This window comes from Engystomops pustulosus, chromosome 1, assembly GCF_040894005.1.
Source record: "Engystomops pustulosus chromosome 1, aEngPut4.maternal, whole genome shotgun sequence".
In the NCBI taxonomy this organism is placed as follows: Eukaryota; Metazoa; Chordata; class Amphibia; order Anura; family Leptodactylidae; genus Engystomops; species Engystomops pustulosus.
In genome coordinates this window covers 110,876,426-110,893,265 of record NC_092411.1, presented here as the reverse complement: position 1 = coordinate 110,893,265, position 16,840 = coordinate 110,876,426, and the positions used below count along the sequence as shown (strand labels likewise).

Genomic DNA, 16,840 nt, shown 5'->3' with positions numbered 1-16,840 from the left:
AAGTGGGAAACAAAAGCTCTAAAAGCTCTTTTTACTCTGTTGTTTTTCAAGTACGCCTTGTCTGCACCTTGTGCAGTGCCTTATGTATCATTGTTTCCCAGATGTTCTGTGCGACTTTTCACTTATGTATCACTTTTTTGGCTTATTTTTATGACTTTTTAAGCGCAAATCTGCACCCGGTCCTGTGCAGGTGCAAAGGAAGGATTTTTTTCATGGACTATATTTTAACATGTAAATTGGAATAATTTCACATGTTTTAAATGTTTAAAATTTTGCACAGTAACCTGTTTTTTTTAAATTCTGAAATTTTTGCATTTACATTTTTTTAAATTGGTTACTTCTAAGGATGAGGTCACACGTAGCATTTTAATTGCCCTTTAATTGCATTTTAAAACCAATTAACAGCTGAGGAGAGGTGATTTGCCTTATTACATTACTGTTAACATTTGCGCTGTTAACATTTGCGCTTACAAAACTCAGTATAAACGTGATGTTAATGCATGTGTTTACATCGCGTTTACTATGTGCTCTGTAAACGCAAATGATAACAGTAATGTAATTCGGCAAATCACCTCTCCTCAGCTGTTGTAATAGGTTTCAAAACGCAATGTGTGACCACAGCCTCATATGTCGTCATCTCCCTGGGGTGTGACTAGAGCCTCAAATCCCAAATTAAGTCAATGTGGATTTGAGACATTTGCAACAAAATGTCAAAAAAAAAAAGCCAAAATTTGCGCCTGCCAGTATAGGAAAAACTGAACATGTATCACAAGTAAAAACACATGATCATACATAAAGTGCAAAAAAGAGCCGCCAAATGTCTAAAAAATGCACCACAGAGAGACAAAACTGATACATGTGCCCCATTGTGTGCTACTTATTGTTTACATGATGATGTAATATGATGTAATAACCTCTTTATTATCAAGGTAATTCTACCATCTACAGTCTAAAACCACATTTTAGCCATAACCCTAGACATCCAATCACTCTCATCTTGACATAACTGTTATTTATGGTAAATTCATTTATTATACGAGTCCACATCTGATATGTACTAACTTAATCCTACACACTTGGAGAGTAATTCCTTCCGCCAAGAGCTGACATCCCATATTGTTTTGTGTCGAAAGTCTGGCCGTAGTCCAGTCACTGGAAGAGGATATGATAGATTTTATCTTGCAGGTGAATAAATAAAAAGGAAGACAGTGTGAAATTCTCTTTGCAGGGAGTTGTAAGAATTTTATGGGAATCACATGATAAGGAAAACTAAACCTTTGCTAAGTTACTAAGGCTTATGTGTAAATTCGGTCTTAATTTATTAGGCTGAGATTTGGATACTGATATACCAAGAACATGTAAAACATATCTCAGAGCACGTGTATTCAAGAGGTTGTGAGAAAGGACAGGTTATTCTTTTGATTCTTAACTCCCAGACAAAAAGAATACAACATATTTCAAATGCTAGAGCCATATACAGCTGATATCCTTGGAGGAATAGGTGCACAGCTTGCTAGTATAGAAAACAACTCAAGCTTCTGGTTGGGCAACTAATTTGACAGTTTGCTTAAAAGAAGCACTTAGACATAGTAGAGCTTTTCAAAATATAGCTACAAAGTGCCTATTAGAACCTCAAATGGTGAAGACCCCCTAAATACAATCAAACTCATACATACAATAAAGAGAACCTGTCAGCAGAAAACCACCTAGTAAATCACTACCAGTAAGTTGTGAAGCATCATAAAGGGGTTGTCCACTTTACCTCATGTTTTATAATGTGTATGTAAGTGTGGGAGGCAGGATATTAGGTAATTTGCCAATATACATCTAATAAAAGTTCTGCTCTTCTTTCTTGATATGTGTTTAGGTGTGAGGAGGAATCTACCATCGGATCTCCTTCTATATGTAAATAGCTTTAGACCCTTTACCCACAAATTTATTTAGATCCTTGTCCAAACCCTACAGGGCCCAAACCAAACCCTTAATTAATTCAGACTCCAGAGCGCAAATTCTATTCAGCCTTGCAGCATTGAGTATAAGGTTGTTTTGCAATGGTGCTTGGAAGTAAAGAGGATTGTGAAGCAGTAGGTGATGGCAGGAAGAATCTGTTAAATTTGACTTGCATAGTTAGTAGCTAATGTCAGACTTAGGCACTATGGGGCACATTTAGTAAGGGACGTGCAACAGTTTTATGGTGGACTGCACCACATTTGTGTCTTGAAGGGGGCAAATTTCTGCACTGAAGGGGACATTCCAGTGCACAGCCGGACCGTGCACCAGATTTATCATGCAAAGTCCGACAGAAATTTGTTGCACACCCAATGTTAAAGGTGCACCAAAAAAAAGTGGTGCACTTTGTAAGATCAATGCATAGGGCGCCAGATTAATGAAGAATGTGCGCTACAAATCATGAATGTGGCGCACTCTGCAATGTGTCCTTTAAAGCACAGCAAATTTACATGGTCGTCTTTTTGGATTGTACTGTAACTGTTCTTATTACATGCAGGAATGGAGCATTCCAAGCTTTTCAGGCATGAGCAGATGGGGATATGAGAGCGCGGGGAGTGCATACAGTAAAATATATGGTGCCGAGAGGAGCTCAGGTGGCATAAGACAGACCGCCTCCAGCCTATTTGCATATTTTTGAAAATGTTTTTTTTTCTTTTAATATTGCTCCATTCCTGCATGTAATAAGGTCTGCTACCATCTGAAGATGACGAGCATGTAAGTTCTTCATATCTAACATCAGTCAAACTGTTGGTACATGTTCTTTAACATGCCACATGCACTGTATACTTGAGGCTCACAGGAACGTAGTCAAACCATCCACAGTGTCAAACAATAGCAGAAAAAGAGGAATGATGCAGAACTGGCCCCTGAAAGATATATTGTTCTGCATATAATATATTGTGTTTCTGCTATTACCAGTTAGAGGTAGCACATCGGTCATGAAATGTGAGGGTTGTATTGGAGCATATGTTCCTTATTTCAGCTCTAATGCTTGCTATCATTATATTATATGCAAAAAAAAAAAGAAATTGCCATCTTTCCCATAAGTAGGAGGTGATGAAACGCTTGTGATGATGATAAAATGTAGTTAGCAGCTTGACCTGAGAATGTAGAAAACATCTTTCCCTGTCTTTGGTTCCTCCTCGAGATTCTCCCCATTCCTTCTCCCCACCCCTGCCACTGCAGACATGAAGAGGCACTGCGCTAGTGAAAATGTAATTCTACTTCTCACTTGTTTCCATAGCAACAGAACACAGAAATGAATAAACTAGTCATGTGGTGAAATGTTCCTGATCATTTCCTTCTCCTCCCCGCACACCATAGAATTGTGTCAAATGTTCTATAATCTAGCTTATAAAGTGACGAAAAAACAGCCTTTAGAAGGACATGAATAGGATGCCTGCATTACTGCTTCTAGCCTGCATCTTAGAAGTCAACAACTGGCCATTTACTGGAATGTTTTCTTTTTTTCTTTCATCCATTTTATGCAGTCTCAGTTTTATTAGTTTAAAATGGCCGCCCAACGTGTTATGACAAAATATCGTATCAAAATATGGCAATGTGGAGTGTATAGCTGACCATCGAAGTAGTGTAATGTTACAGAGTGATGCATCTTATGGTCAGTTCTAATAACAAAATGATGAAAAAAGAAAACAAACAACAAAACAGTAGTCAGAAGTGGAAAAAAATCCTCACTATCCTCACAAAGACTTTTGTTTTACTCTATCCATTTAAATCCACATGTCCTTCACATCATCTAATAACTCTCCATGCTTAATACAGTAATACTGCCATTATTCATGCTTTTCCAAACATTCCACATTGGACTACTCTTACAATGAAGAATTCTTTCCTTTAAAATGGGATGTAAAATTCACTTAGTTACAACATAAGATACGAATACAAGCTTGTGTCAGCTTTCCTCATGTGCCCTTTAACATAACCTAACAATTCTGACATATCTTCCTCTGCCTTTGCTCCCAAAAAGTAAAGACTGAGTTGTGAGTGTGGATAAGTTGTCTCTACAAAATTCAATATTCTGAGCAGTGACTGGACAGTGTTACATTGTGTATGGATGCAACGGTATTAAAATAGGCAACCCATGGGATGAAAGATCATTTTTAAATAGGTTGTAGATGTTGTAGAGGTTTGTAATATCCTTTCCAGCATCCCTTCTTTAATGTTAAAACTCCCCTATTTACCTATAAAAAAAAAGGAGTTCAAAATCATATGCAAATAAGCTGAGAAGAGTCACTTTTTTCTGTGATGTCACTTTTAGGAGTGGGGAAGTCCCTTTTGTATACTGTATTGTATTGCAGTATATTGTATGAGCAATTAGATTCCTAGGGGTGCTTTAAAAAATAGTTTAAAAAAGGTTGACAAGTAAAAAATTCAAATCACCTTCCTTTTCTTAGCACTTACATAAACCGATAAAACCATAAACAAGTTTAGTATTCAGAATAAACCAGGTTGACCATGTTGAATCTAAATTAGTTAGAGTTAACTTGAACAACAATCTTTCGATGCTCATGAACTTGCAGCAGAAAAACATAACCTCTTGGAGAACAAAATTGGAGATCTAGAGGATCCTGTTGTCAGACTCTAATTTAGAACAATGGGCCAATATTTGGCGTAGACTGCAAATAAATACATGTGCAAACTAGTTGCACATGTATTTATGAAGTGTTTGCTCTAATATTGTGTCACAGCTGCACTATGCACCGAAAAGGGCGCTTTGGTGTGTACCGGCCGCCACATTTTTGTCGGCAAGTTGGAAAGAAATGTGGCCCACGACCCTTGAAAAAAAGTCTGATGCACAAAATTCATGCACATCAAGCGTGTTCAGCGTGCTCCACGTTCATGAAGACTGAGCTCCGGTCTCCATGAATGAGTTGCCCCACCACATTAATAAGACAAACTGCACATAGTTCAGTTTGCCTCACTAATAGTAAATTTTTTTAGACCTGACAATAGATCCACAAGATCCCAAAAGAAAAATCTATAAAAGGAGACACTCTGCTACGAATGCACTTTTTCAGATGTAATGCAGCATGCTCGTAAGGTTACAAGATTTTCAGTGCTTTATGAAAATATTGAAGTCTTTAGGGACTTATCAGCCTTCACAAAGAGGTGGTAATTTGGGGAAGTAACAAAAGTTTTAAGAGATGAAGAGTTGAGTTATAGATGGTAATTTCCTGTTAAACTAATAACAAGAAGAGAATATAAAATCTAAGTGGGCAATACAGTGAAGGAAGTGGAGAAGCTGCTGGATTAATAGGGCTTGCTAAAACCAAACCCCAAAGCAAACTCCTATCCAAAAGCTATGAAGAAAATTCCCCTTGAATTGTTGCCGGATTAAGAAATAAGAGAAAAGGGCCTAAGTGGAGTGACTACCTTAAAATGGTTCCCTGGGTGCAAAGATGAATTCTTTGTTCCCAATTTTGGGGGTAGGAGACTACCTTCCTAATACAGGGTTTTGCCCCATACCCAGAATTATTATACTAGTATTGCTCTGTCTTGGAAAACAAGATGGAGTGCAATATTTTGTTTGTCTGTATTGTAAGGGTAATGTTTCTCTTGTTTTGGTGCAGTCCAGAACAGGGGAATATGGTGTAAAATTGATTAATAAATTAAAAAGCATTTTGAAATTTTTGAACTACCGTATGGTGATAGAGGTTATTTCCTTGAACGTTAATGGCCTAAATTCCCCTAAAAAAAAGAGCAACATTCTGGAAAGTGATTAAATTTAACTCACAAATAGTCTGCGTACAAGAGACACATCTCCTAGACAGAGACAAATTTTGTTTATCCCATCCAGACTTTTCGTTACTCATCCATGCCTCTCCAGTAGTTAGAAAAGCAGAAGTATGTATAACGTTTAGGAATTCAGTCTTGTTCAAGCTGTCCAAAACTCTTATGGATATGGAAGAAAGATATATGATTGTCATGGGGCAGACAAATGATGTTCCCTACACATTTCCAAAATGCCATTTCGCCACATTAAATTAATTAAATGATAAGGGACCAGAATGTTGTTCAGTTAGCAACTTCTTTCTCTCATCTTTTTAGGTGGGAGAACTTTCACAATTGGTGGCTGCCTAAATACCTTTTTCTCCCCACTGCAGCAGAGAATATTCAATGGTGCCGCTAGAAATTGCAATTTGTTACACAGACAACAAGCCCTCATATATCTCTGTTAAATGGAAAAATAAAAAAAGCAAAACATTAAAGGGCTGTGTCCTTAAAAGGTTCAAGAAATGTTATTGTAATATATGCGCCACTTTAGTGCTGTGCTGATACATTGACACATACTGTATGATGTATCATTTTGGCATCTCTAGCCTCAAAATGTTCTGTAGACATCTTCTGCTTTACATGCTGGAAAAGAGAAACCAAATTATGGGAAATGATTTGTTCCTCTCTGCTGTTAATGATTCCCAATTCATTTTATGGGCCCAATTAAACAGAGAGTGATAATTCAGGAAGAAATTGCTGTCTGCATTATTGAGTCTAAGTGTAATGTAATAATACAGTTAGGAAGACACATGATTTAAAGATATAATAGAATGCAATGCTGTAAATGATATCTAATTGATACCTTCTTACTCTGGATTTGGATAGATCTGGATTTTAGTGCAGACATCTTTTCCGATAGGATGGTATCTATCCCGCTATGGTATTATTTATATATATATATATATATATATATATATATTACATTAATCTTTGTTACAGCAAAACCCAGAAATTGTAATAGATTTTTAAACAAACATTGTCATTTTACAATATATTTTCTCTACATTGTATGAAGTACAATGAGAAATACTGAGTGCATCCAAATCCTAATGTTAGTATAGAGGTAGTGTCATTGAATTTGTTATAGGGAATTTGTTGACATTTTTATTAAATATGACTAGTGGTTTATATAATTATATAATGCAGCTGTTCCTTTATGTAGCCTATGGTTTCCCCCTTCCGCGGGAGTACTCGTCTAAATTTAATGTTTTAAAGGTGCTGCTACTTAAAGGACATCTACCACAGGATGAAGCATTTTAAACCAAGCACACTGACATACTGGTGTGTGCCCCCTTTGGAAGGATCCCCTCTTCTTTAAACTCTCTATGCCCTGGTTTTTAAGAAAACTTTCAAAATGATGCAAATGGGGGGGGGATCCAGGCTCCATTAACACCTAAGGAGCCCAGAGCCCCTCAGGCTCATTTACATAATTTAAAAGCTTTTTTTTGTAAAAACAAGGGCATAAGAAGCTAAGAGAAGAGCGGATCCTGCCAAAGTGGGTGCACACCAGTATGTCAGTGTGCTTGGTTTACAATCCTTGATCCCGATGGTAGATGTCCTTTACGTATTATAACATGTTGTCTTATACCTGGATGCCATGTTCTGCTTTGTCATCCACAGCTTTGCCTAAAGCAAATACAAACACTCAAGAAGTTATAGTTCTCGAAGGTAACAGTACTACAGTGTTCTGTGAAGGCAGCGGACTACCTGATCCAAATGTCTCCTGGGATGTATCACAGATTAAGTCTAACACATCAGTAAGTATCAGCAAATCAAAATTAAATATTCTTCTTCATACTAATAAGCTAAAAATAAAGATAAATACCACATATTTATTCTTATATGTATTTTAGATAGAAACTGTGAAGCATGGGGCATTCCTTACCTTGAAAACTGTGACATCACTGGACAACACTAAAACTGTAATCTGTACAGCTGAAAATGGTGTGGGAGAAGAGCAAATCTTTGTAGATCTCATTGTGCATTGTAAGTAAGAATTAGTTAGCCATTTCACTAACAATAACTTTGCATGTAAAATTTCCAGAAGAAACTAATTTTGTTTTTGATGAACAAGGGCATCTTGCCCTGTAACAATATTACAGGTGTTTAGGGCTTGTTTATGTGCAAAATACATGTATTGTTCTTTCATATAAGTTTCCTTATAAGTCTGATTTTAAGCCATTCTATTTAACCATATTATAGGAAAAAGTCACATTATACGTCATAGTGTGTAGGTACTAAGTGTACCATGAAATACAGTCATGTCATGGTGATCGCACAAACTTAGAAGCAGAGCCTATGCAATTACTGCAGGATCCCGGCTTTATATCCCACACAAGTGGCTGAGATTCAGGCTCTTTAACCTTTTAGGTGCATTGGTCATGTTCACCACGGCATCTATATAGTGCTTTACGGACCCCCCTCCAACTATTGTAATATAATGCATATTACTCTGAACGAATATTCAAGTGATCAAGTGTCCTAATGTCCCATCCAATGGAAAAATAAGAATATAACATAAAAAAATGAAAATTACCACAAAAACCCTACTTATCCAGTATTTCAGCGCAAATAGCAACCCATACAATAAATTAATATTGCTATTCAACCTGTACAGTGAATGCCGCAGCAAAAATATAAAAAAAAATGCAAACATTTTTATTTTCACATCCAACCTTATAAAAACATGATAAAAAGTGACCAAAAAGTAATATTTACCCTGACATAATACTAATAAAAAGTGCAACTCCCAGAACTTGGCGATACAAAAACAAGAGAATTGTTCCGCAAATGGGTTTTGTATTTTGTCAAATATAAAAATATTATATAAATTGGGTATCATTGTAATCCTGTTGACCCACAGAATAAAGATAGCATTTAATCTAAGCAATATGATATATAAAACAAACAAAATAAAACATTTTATCGTAAAAATCTGAAAATTTCAAATAGAACCTCCATATGGTTTTCAATCATGTGAGAGCGATGATCCAAGTGCTAAAAAGCTCACCAAAGCCTGTTTTAAGAGTATGAGGGGTACAGTTTTAAAAATGGGTTGATTTCTGGGGAATTTCTAATAAATAGACATTTAAAACCCCTGTAAAAATTTGGAAAATTGCAATGCTAATAAAATAACATTAAAAGAACTATTCCAACATAAAATAGACACATGGTAAATGTTAATTAATAAGACATTTATCAAAATTTTGAACAAATTTACAATTTTCTTTATAAATGAATGAAAAACATATCAACCAAAATGTAACAGTAACGGGAAGTAAAACATGTCATGGAAAGTTAAAGTGTTCTACAGTTTTAATTGCATGCAGTGACACATGGCAGATTTTTTTGGTACACCTTTATTATGAGGAGTGTGACACATTTCTGTCGGACTTAATTGCAGAAATTTGTTGCATGAAGAATAGTGGATCTGTGCCACAAACCGGTCGCGTGTGACAGTTAAAAGAATGTGCAAAGTCCGACAGCAAACTGGCTTATGGACGTTAGTAAATGTGCCCCACTGTGACTAGAGAGGTGGCCCATAACATGCATCTCCCTCATATTACTACTTCGTAACTAGCAGAGCAACCATGTTCATCTATTTTCAAAACTCCTATAGAAGTAAAATTTTAATGTCCATCCTCCTCTTTAATCACAGATGGCATGGGATAAGGTTGTATAACCTTACTTCGTGAGATAGAAGAAATTTCTTATATATTTATGGCATGTCCTGTATATGACATAAATATCCCAAACTGGTGCTGGCTCATAGAGGTTTATAGAAGAGTTTTGTAGGCATGCTTTGTAGAGGGGGACTTATAAAAACTCATTAATGTTTGAGTATTTTCTGTTTATTTATCGTGTATATATTTGAGACAATATTTTCCATTTACTTTGTAATTTCTTATGCCTCTTTATTTTAGTTCCACCAAACATCACATTAATCGACTACCCAACTTTGGACCATCACTGGTGTATTCCTTTTAGTGTGAGAGGTAACCCAGTTCCTAGGCTACAGTGGCTCCATGAAGGAAAAAACCTAAGTGAAACAGCTTTCATTTGGAGTAAAATTCATGAGTCAAGCAACAACTCGAGTGAACATCATGGTTGTCTTCAGCTAGATAGTCCGACACATCTGAACAATGGAATTTATACTTTACGTGCAGAGAATGAGTATGGAAAAGATGAGCGTATGATAATGGCACACTTCATGAAAAACCCTGGAGATGGTAAGTTCATATGAGTTTTTTTTCCAAATGTTATCAATTAAACAGAATATTCCTTGTGCCTTTACTATCAGCTTGGAAATATCCAAACTTTTATGTGGCATTCTTACTGTTCTTCATCGTACATTATACCCCATTTTATGGACTTTGTTGGATAAAGATTATGATTACCACAGTCAGGTTGAATTATTTTATTTTCTACTTATCCCCCAGAAATAAAACTACAAAAGGGTATCCTGTCACTAAAGTCACAAAATTTTACATATATCAATTGTACAAGTGAATACAATAAACTTTGTAACACATATTATAAGAGCACTTACGTTGCTTCTCTCATGCTCCTTCCCTTTCACTATTTACTTATTCTTTGAAATCTTAACTATATTTTGCCTTGCTATCAAGATGGACAGAACTCACAGATTACATAGAGACTTATGAACAGTCAAGGGGAGGGAGAGTGTGAGAGAAGAATTTAGATCTAGTAGAACTAAAAAACATAGAAAAGAGGCTGCAGAAAAGAGAGCTCTATTAAAGAATACAAGTCATAAAATAGGCAGAAATAGTGTCACTTGAGAAAAGTTCTCAGCAGCACAATTGCAAAAAAAAGGCAGGTCCTCCAAAAAATGTACAAGGAAAAAGGCAGCACTCCAACAGAGGTAGATGTTCCATAGTGATAAGTGGCAACGTTTCGTCTCGGTATGAGCCTTTTGAAGCCAAGGCTTGTACAGAAAAAGTGTTATACACCTGAATACTAGTTTGTGTTAAGTTTTATTTAAAGGTTATATATGCTTAAATAAATTGAGGGAAAAGTACACTTTTATTAGTTCGATGTGAATTTTTCAGCATATTTTATGGATATTTATAAAGTTAGCATTTCTTTGAAATGGTTGATACTATAATATTAGTGAGTTAGTAAAAAGCCCAATTGAAACCCTAAAACTGTGCATCAGTGGCAACCAATTTATTGATTATTTTTAATGATCATAGTTCCGTCTTCTATAGGGAGTCTACCAGCGCTTTTGACCATTATAAAGCCTCGGGCAGTGTTAGGTAGCTGCATCCTAAAATTTGTTTTTCATTTGAGGATTGTAGCTGGAGCACTGGGGAGTATCCTAAATACTGTGTTGGTTGATTCCTGCATTTACTGGTATTGTGATATTGTTGAGGTAACTGACCTACTAGGTGAATATTATCTAGTTGAAGAAGATTAAAGAAACCCAAAATTGGTGATCATAAGTTCCATTGGCCAACATTTATGAAGCAATTTACACCAGTATTCTGGCGTAGATTGCACATAAATACACATGCAAACTAGTTGCACATGTATTTGTGAAGTATTTCAACCTGTATTGTGTGGTGGCTGCACTATGCACGCCGTGACACAATGCCATGCACAGAAAGGGCCGTTACGGTGCATATTTCTTTTGTTCAAGAACCCTATTGTTCATGAACTAAAACTCTTGGTCACAATTTAAAGTGGAGAGATTTTTTCCTTTTCATCCAGGTAATTAATAAAGAGTCAATTAATACATATCTGTTAACATATGTTGGGGAGTGGGCCACAATTGACAGTTACAATTTTATGAATATAATCCTCTTTTAAATGCTATTCCAGACCCTAAAAGTCCCCTCTTTAGCTCACTGCTAATTGACCTTACACTCAACATCAGTAGTGGATTATAATATAGGCAATTGGGGGCCCAAGCCTTCTAGGGTGCCCATGGCCACCCAAATCACCCACCAAATTGTTTACTGAGAAGGACCTTCACCCATGAAATCTTCGCACATCTGTTCTTGCTCTCAATATGTACACGAGCCCTATTTCAGGACCTTTGATTGAAAGCAAGCGGAAGGGACACATCCTCCATTCCCCAAGAATTCTTGTAGGTGCTATGATATTCATATAGTTCAGCTGTCTCTGCTCAGCATACTGCAGATAAACAATGCAGGAGGTTAACCTTAAAGGAGTTATCAGGAGACTTGATAAAAATGATGACCAGAGATGCCTTGTTTGTGCAGCTCGGGTTGTTGAAGGGACTGCTCACTACATGGGTGTCTCACTCTCAGCCTCAAGTCTCGCCTGTATCATAGCCTTTGGCCCCTCACCATCCATTTCTAGACACATGGTTGCAAGGGCATAGGTTAGGGATGACACAAAAAGCCTTGCAATTAGACAACAGTGAAGCACAGCCGTTATGAATATAGTGTTGGCCATCACAGATCACTTGATTACAAAGAATAGGCATTTATACTCTGGCCTCCCCCCTCCAGTGATTTGATTGGGATTATCTGACACTAGGAGGAGTAAACAGTCCCCTCCCTGTCTTCTGATTGTCATATGATGTGTGATCATGATGTCATAGCTACTGCTTAGTGATACTATTTGTTGCATCTCATAACCAGGATCTACATTGGCTGAGATCCTGGCCGAATGACTTAATAGTGCGACCATATTTATTTTCCCTATTTCCAGACCAACATGTTAGCTCTCTTTGTGTTAGTTCCTTGTATGCTTTTACCATTGCTTGGTGTTCACATCCAGAGTTCAGTGCCATAAAAGCTGTATTGTTTCTTATTCTGGCAGATATTGGCTGAACCCCATGTCTGCATTATTGGTTGTAGAAAAACTATTTGTCTATTTTGTCCATATTTGTGTTTATCAGTGTCTGCTTACTGCAGGCACACAATGCTTCTGGCACATACATGCTCTTAGGAGGAAATTTATCACCAATTTTCTGAGGTAAAATTGTTCTCGTTGCTCAATCATAGCTCAGCTTTTATTTTATAAACAGCTATGGGAAAATGAAATTGTTGGCATGGGCAACAAGAACAGTTCTGCTCTAAGAGTCTTCTGATAGATCCCCTCCTTGGACTCCGTTTCACCTGGAAAAGGTTGAGAGAGAAATTGTAGCTTGCGTCAGACCCACACATAAATTGTCTGTATGAAATAGTATCAGACACTTCTGTTCTGTACAGAAGCATCCATTAAAAGGAGTGCATTGTATTTTATTTTCATATTGGAGCCTATGTATAAGAGATACCACTGTATGTACCAAGTTATGAAAAGCCAGCAGATTGACAGTGGTAAATCCTCCAGACAAAAAAGACAATTAAAAATGTGAAAAGAGTCCTGCAAAAGGTTTTATAGCCTATAACTCTTTATTACACATACATGAAGCACTGTGTTAAACATTGATGTACTGTTTTAGTGCAGCTCTAGTGTGTATTTATGTTCTTTATATACTCTTGTTTTGAGAAATGGAACCCGCTTACAGTATCTGCAAACTGGATTATATCGTAACCAGTGTGTGATTTTGGACTAAGCTAACATGCTGGAATCTGTTTTCTCGTAACTCTGTGTTCTGATATTTCTCGATTAGCCCTCCTAGAAATGCTTATCTAAATTGACAAATGGGTGTGATCAGTTTTAGTGGTGTTGACACTGTCAACAGTGTTTAAGCAATGTCATAGTGAGCAGAGACAAGCTTCCTTCCTAACTGATAGCACTCAGTTGTTAATTTATTTTTTATTGTTAGGAGGAATAATTTTCCATGCAATGTAGAGTTAAAAGAACATTGTTATTTTGTGACAATTGGTCGGTCATTATTGGATCCTCTTCAAACTAACATAAAGAAACTGGGAAAGAGGAATTAAATAATATCTATAGTTTTACTTTTCTTGAATAGATTCTTGGGTCTTCTGTGCTCAAAACTGAGATCTGGTGGTTGCTTTCATGTAAAGAGCATCCGATGAGAAAAAAGCTGGGCGGCTTTAAGGATTGTCATGATTTTGAAATGTTTGTATGAACCTCCATTAAGTTTAGACTTAGGAATCCCATTCCTTAAATCAAACTAGAATTGCCATTTTGATTCCCCCATTTGTGGACTGCTCCACCAACAGAATACAAGCTGCTGTACACAGCTTCTGTTATCTGCTAATACCGAATTTAATAGCCTCAATGTCTTGGATAAACAGTGTAATACAGCTTCAGCTTCAAAGCACAATATTATAGGTGTATGTTGTACTTTAATATTTATCATCTATCCATAAGTGGTAGGGGTACGATATTAATCTGTAAAATGTGCACTCTGGAATTGCATACACCATTATTGGCCCTGTTGGCAGGGGTCAATTTGCTGTGTTTGGTGCCCAAAGAAAAGTTATTTCTTCAAGTCCCTGTAGCATGCCACATCCTGTTTGTCCTTGGTTCATGAAAAAGGCTTTTTTGTCAACAACGAGGTCTAGGAGAATTTCCAACCTGCTATTTTGTGTGATCTACTGATTTCTGGGATCCTAGGTATTTGCATGCGCTGGCTAATTGACCCCTGGCTGTGGGGCTGCTTTGACCCCACCAATCACAAAATGACATTCTTCTATGTGTATAATCCAGTAGTCAAGCATGTGTGCTTCATTCAAAGTTAGTACAGCTGCTGGAGAAAGCTGGGTGGAGTGCTAGAGTTTGAATGAAGTGGAAGTGTGCATGCTTAACCTCTGCTCCATTAAACAGGGGCAGGGGGGAGCTATTATTATCACTGATCAACCACTGGACCCGCATTTATACTGTATGAACATCACCTATTCAATCTTGGGACAACCCAATGTCCTGTAAATCCCCTTTAATTAACTTCTTCTTTAAGTAAGCAACTATGGCCTAATACTTCAGTTTAGAACTTGAAAGGGTTAATTTGAAATAAAAGTCACCATTCATGGTTATATGCATTCCATTCAAGAATGGCTTATCCATATTTGTGAAGTATCATACTTTGCGACAACACACACATATATACATTTTACCTTCAGTTACGGTGGATAACTTTCATTGTGATAATTTTTTTGTGCAGAACTTATATATATTACCAGACATGAAATTACCAGGCATAGATAATGCTGCAAAAATAAAAAGAGATTAGTAAGAGCTAAGAACAATGAAACCTGTGACTTTACTCACACATTATCTCTTATTTTCTTTTCTGTTTTACTGTTTTAGGTGACGCAAGTGATCCAATTACTGACCCTGGATTTTATGGTACATATAAAGTTTTTATTTTACTCTTAGTTGGGTGGGAGAGTAGGGTTAAAGGTAGAGTATATATATATTTAGGACATTATTATTTAATCACTATGAAAAACAAAGAAAACAATGGGTAGATTGGAGATAAAGTTGTGGTAAAGTTTATTGCACAGTTAGTTTTTACATAAATAGTCCAAGCTCCAAATATTTCAACTTCTGTAAATGAAAGGAGTATGGTACAACTTTTGACCTACCAAGAAACCTAACAGCCTAGCAAAGAGAGAAGCAGAAAATAGTCCCAAGGTCACTCTGGAGATGCTGCAGATATCCACAGCTCGGTGTGAGAATCTGTTCATAGGATAACTATTAGTTGTGTACTCAATAAATCTGGTCTTCATATTTGGAAGTCCTTTTTGCAGCTTACAGAAAGCTATCTAAGGGAGCACAGCAAGCATATTGAAGAACATGCTCTGGTCAGATTAGATGGTACAAAATGCCAAACCCCACAATACCCAGCATTAAAGGGGTTTTCCCAAATGGGCATTCACATTTAATTTATTTGCCATATGTAAATATTTCTTAAATTATATGTGAATCCAAAAAATGTTTATGTTTCAAGATAATTTCTCATAAATGTAGTCATGTTACCCCTTAGAAACGATATAGCTTCCTCGGATACAGCCATCCCTGACTCTGACAGTGGTGACCAGACATGCACTATTGAGCCCTGATTGACCACATGAATTCAGTGTTCATTACCACAGGACGGCTGTGGGACTTGCAGTAACTCCCGGACATTTCATTTACAAAAACGTTTTATTTCTTTGCGCAATTTCTCCAGCAGAGGTGGCCGTATCCAAGGACGCAGTCTTGTTTCTAAGGGACCATATAACTACATTTATGATAAATTATCTTCATACAGATAAAAAAAAATTAATAACATCAAATAATGGCTGATAATGCCTTGATATGCCCACTCAGCCAATCTCTGCTTCATTAGGATGACCTCATCAACCACTAGGGAAGACCTTATAAAGATGGATACATGATGACCCAGGGAATTCTTTTAGTGTGTATTACCAATTTTAGACACAATATAACAATTTAAATATTGAATTTGCCCTGTGGTCAAAGATGTCTGTGCTAAAGTAAAATAAAAAAATTACACATTTTACATAGGCCCGTAACCACATTTTTCACAAATATAGCAGTCATGATGTGATTTTTTTTAATGTGATATGGAATTTCATGTGATATGGTATGCTGTGATTTCATGAGAAATATGCTTGGTGCGTTTGCTAATGTTAAGAGGCTAAGGGACCTGTGATGATGTCACCCTGGCCACATAACATTATTGCTGGATGCTGGGAAAGCATGGGGAGGGGCTGCTAGATACAGTCCAAGAAGGCCACACCCACCTTGACTCGCTATAGATATCCCTGGATACCAGTTCAAATTATAAAGTTGATTATATGGGAATCTGATGGGAACAATTTTTAGGTAAAGGTAAGGTTCAGATACTTACTAGGGCTCTATGGGAACCTGCCACTAACTGTATTTGTGAAAAATGTGATGACAGGTTCCCTTTAACAGGGCAATTCTTTAAAGAACCATTAGTACTTTGTGATAATTGGTCCTTATAATGATGTCTGTGAGAAATAAACATCACTTGTTCATTGAAAGATCCGTTTGTTTTATGTGCCACCAAAACTCATTCTTTGTCACGTGCTTGTATGTCCAGTCTTAACAAGTCAAAAAGCCACCAATATCCTACCCTTTGTGAAACTTCTGGAAATTA

At 36.8% G+C, this 16,840-nt stretch overlaps 1 protein-coding gene across 4 annotated transcripts in view; it reads left to right on the top strand.

Annotated features, from left to right (window-relative positions):
- The window catches only part of NTRK2 (neurotrophic receptor tyrosine kinase 2), a 145,324-nt gene that overhangs the window by 20,277 nt on the left and 108,207 nt on the right, over positions 1-16,840 (top strand). For 3 of the 4 annotated variants that reach the window (XM_072150869.1, XM_072150868.1, XM_072150867.1), the window contains exons 7-10: positions 7,426-7,562; positions 7,659-7,791; positions 9,729-10,034; positions 15,019-15,057. In XM_072150869.1, the coding sequence (XP_072006970.1) occupies positions 7,426-7,562; positions 7,659-7,791; positions 9,729-10,034; positions 15,019-15,057 (615 nt within the window). The remainder of the gene's footprint in view (positions 1-7,425; positions 7,563-7,658; positions 7,792-9,728; positions 10,035-15,018; positions 15,058-16,840) is intronic. The other variant, XM_072150870.1, reaches the window with a different exon arrangement.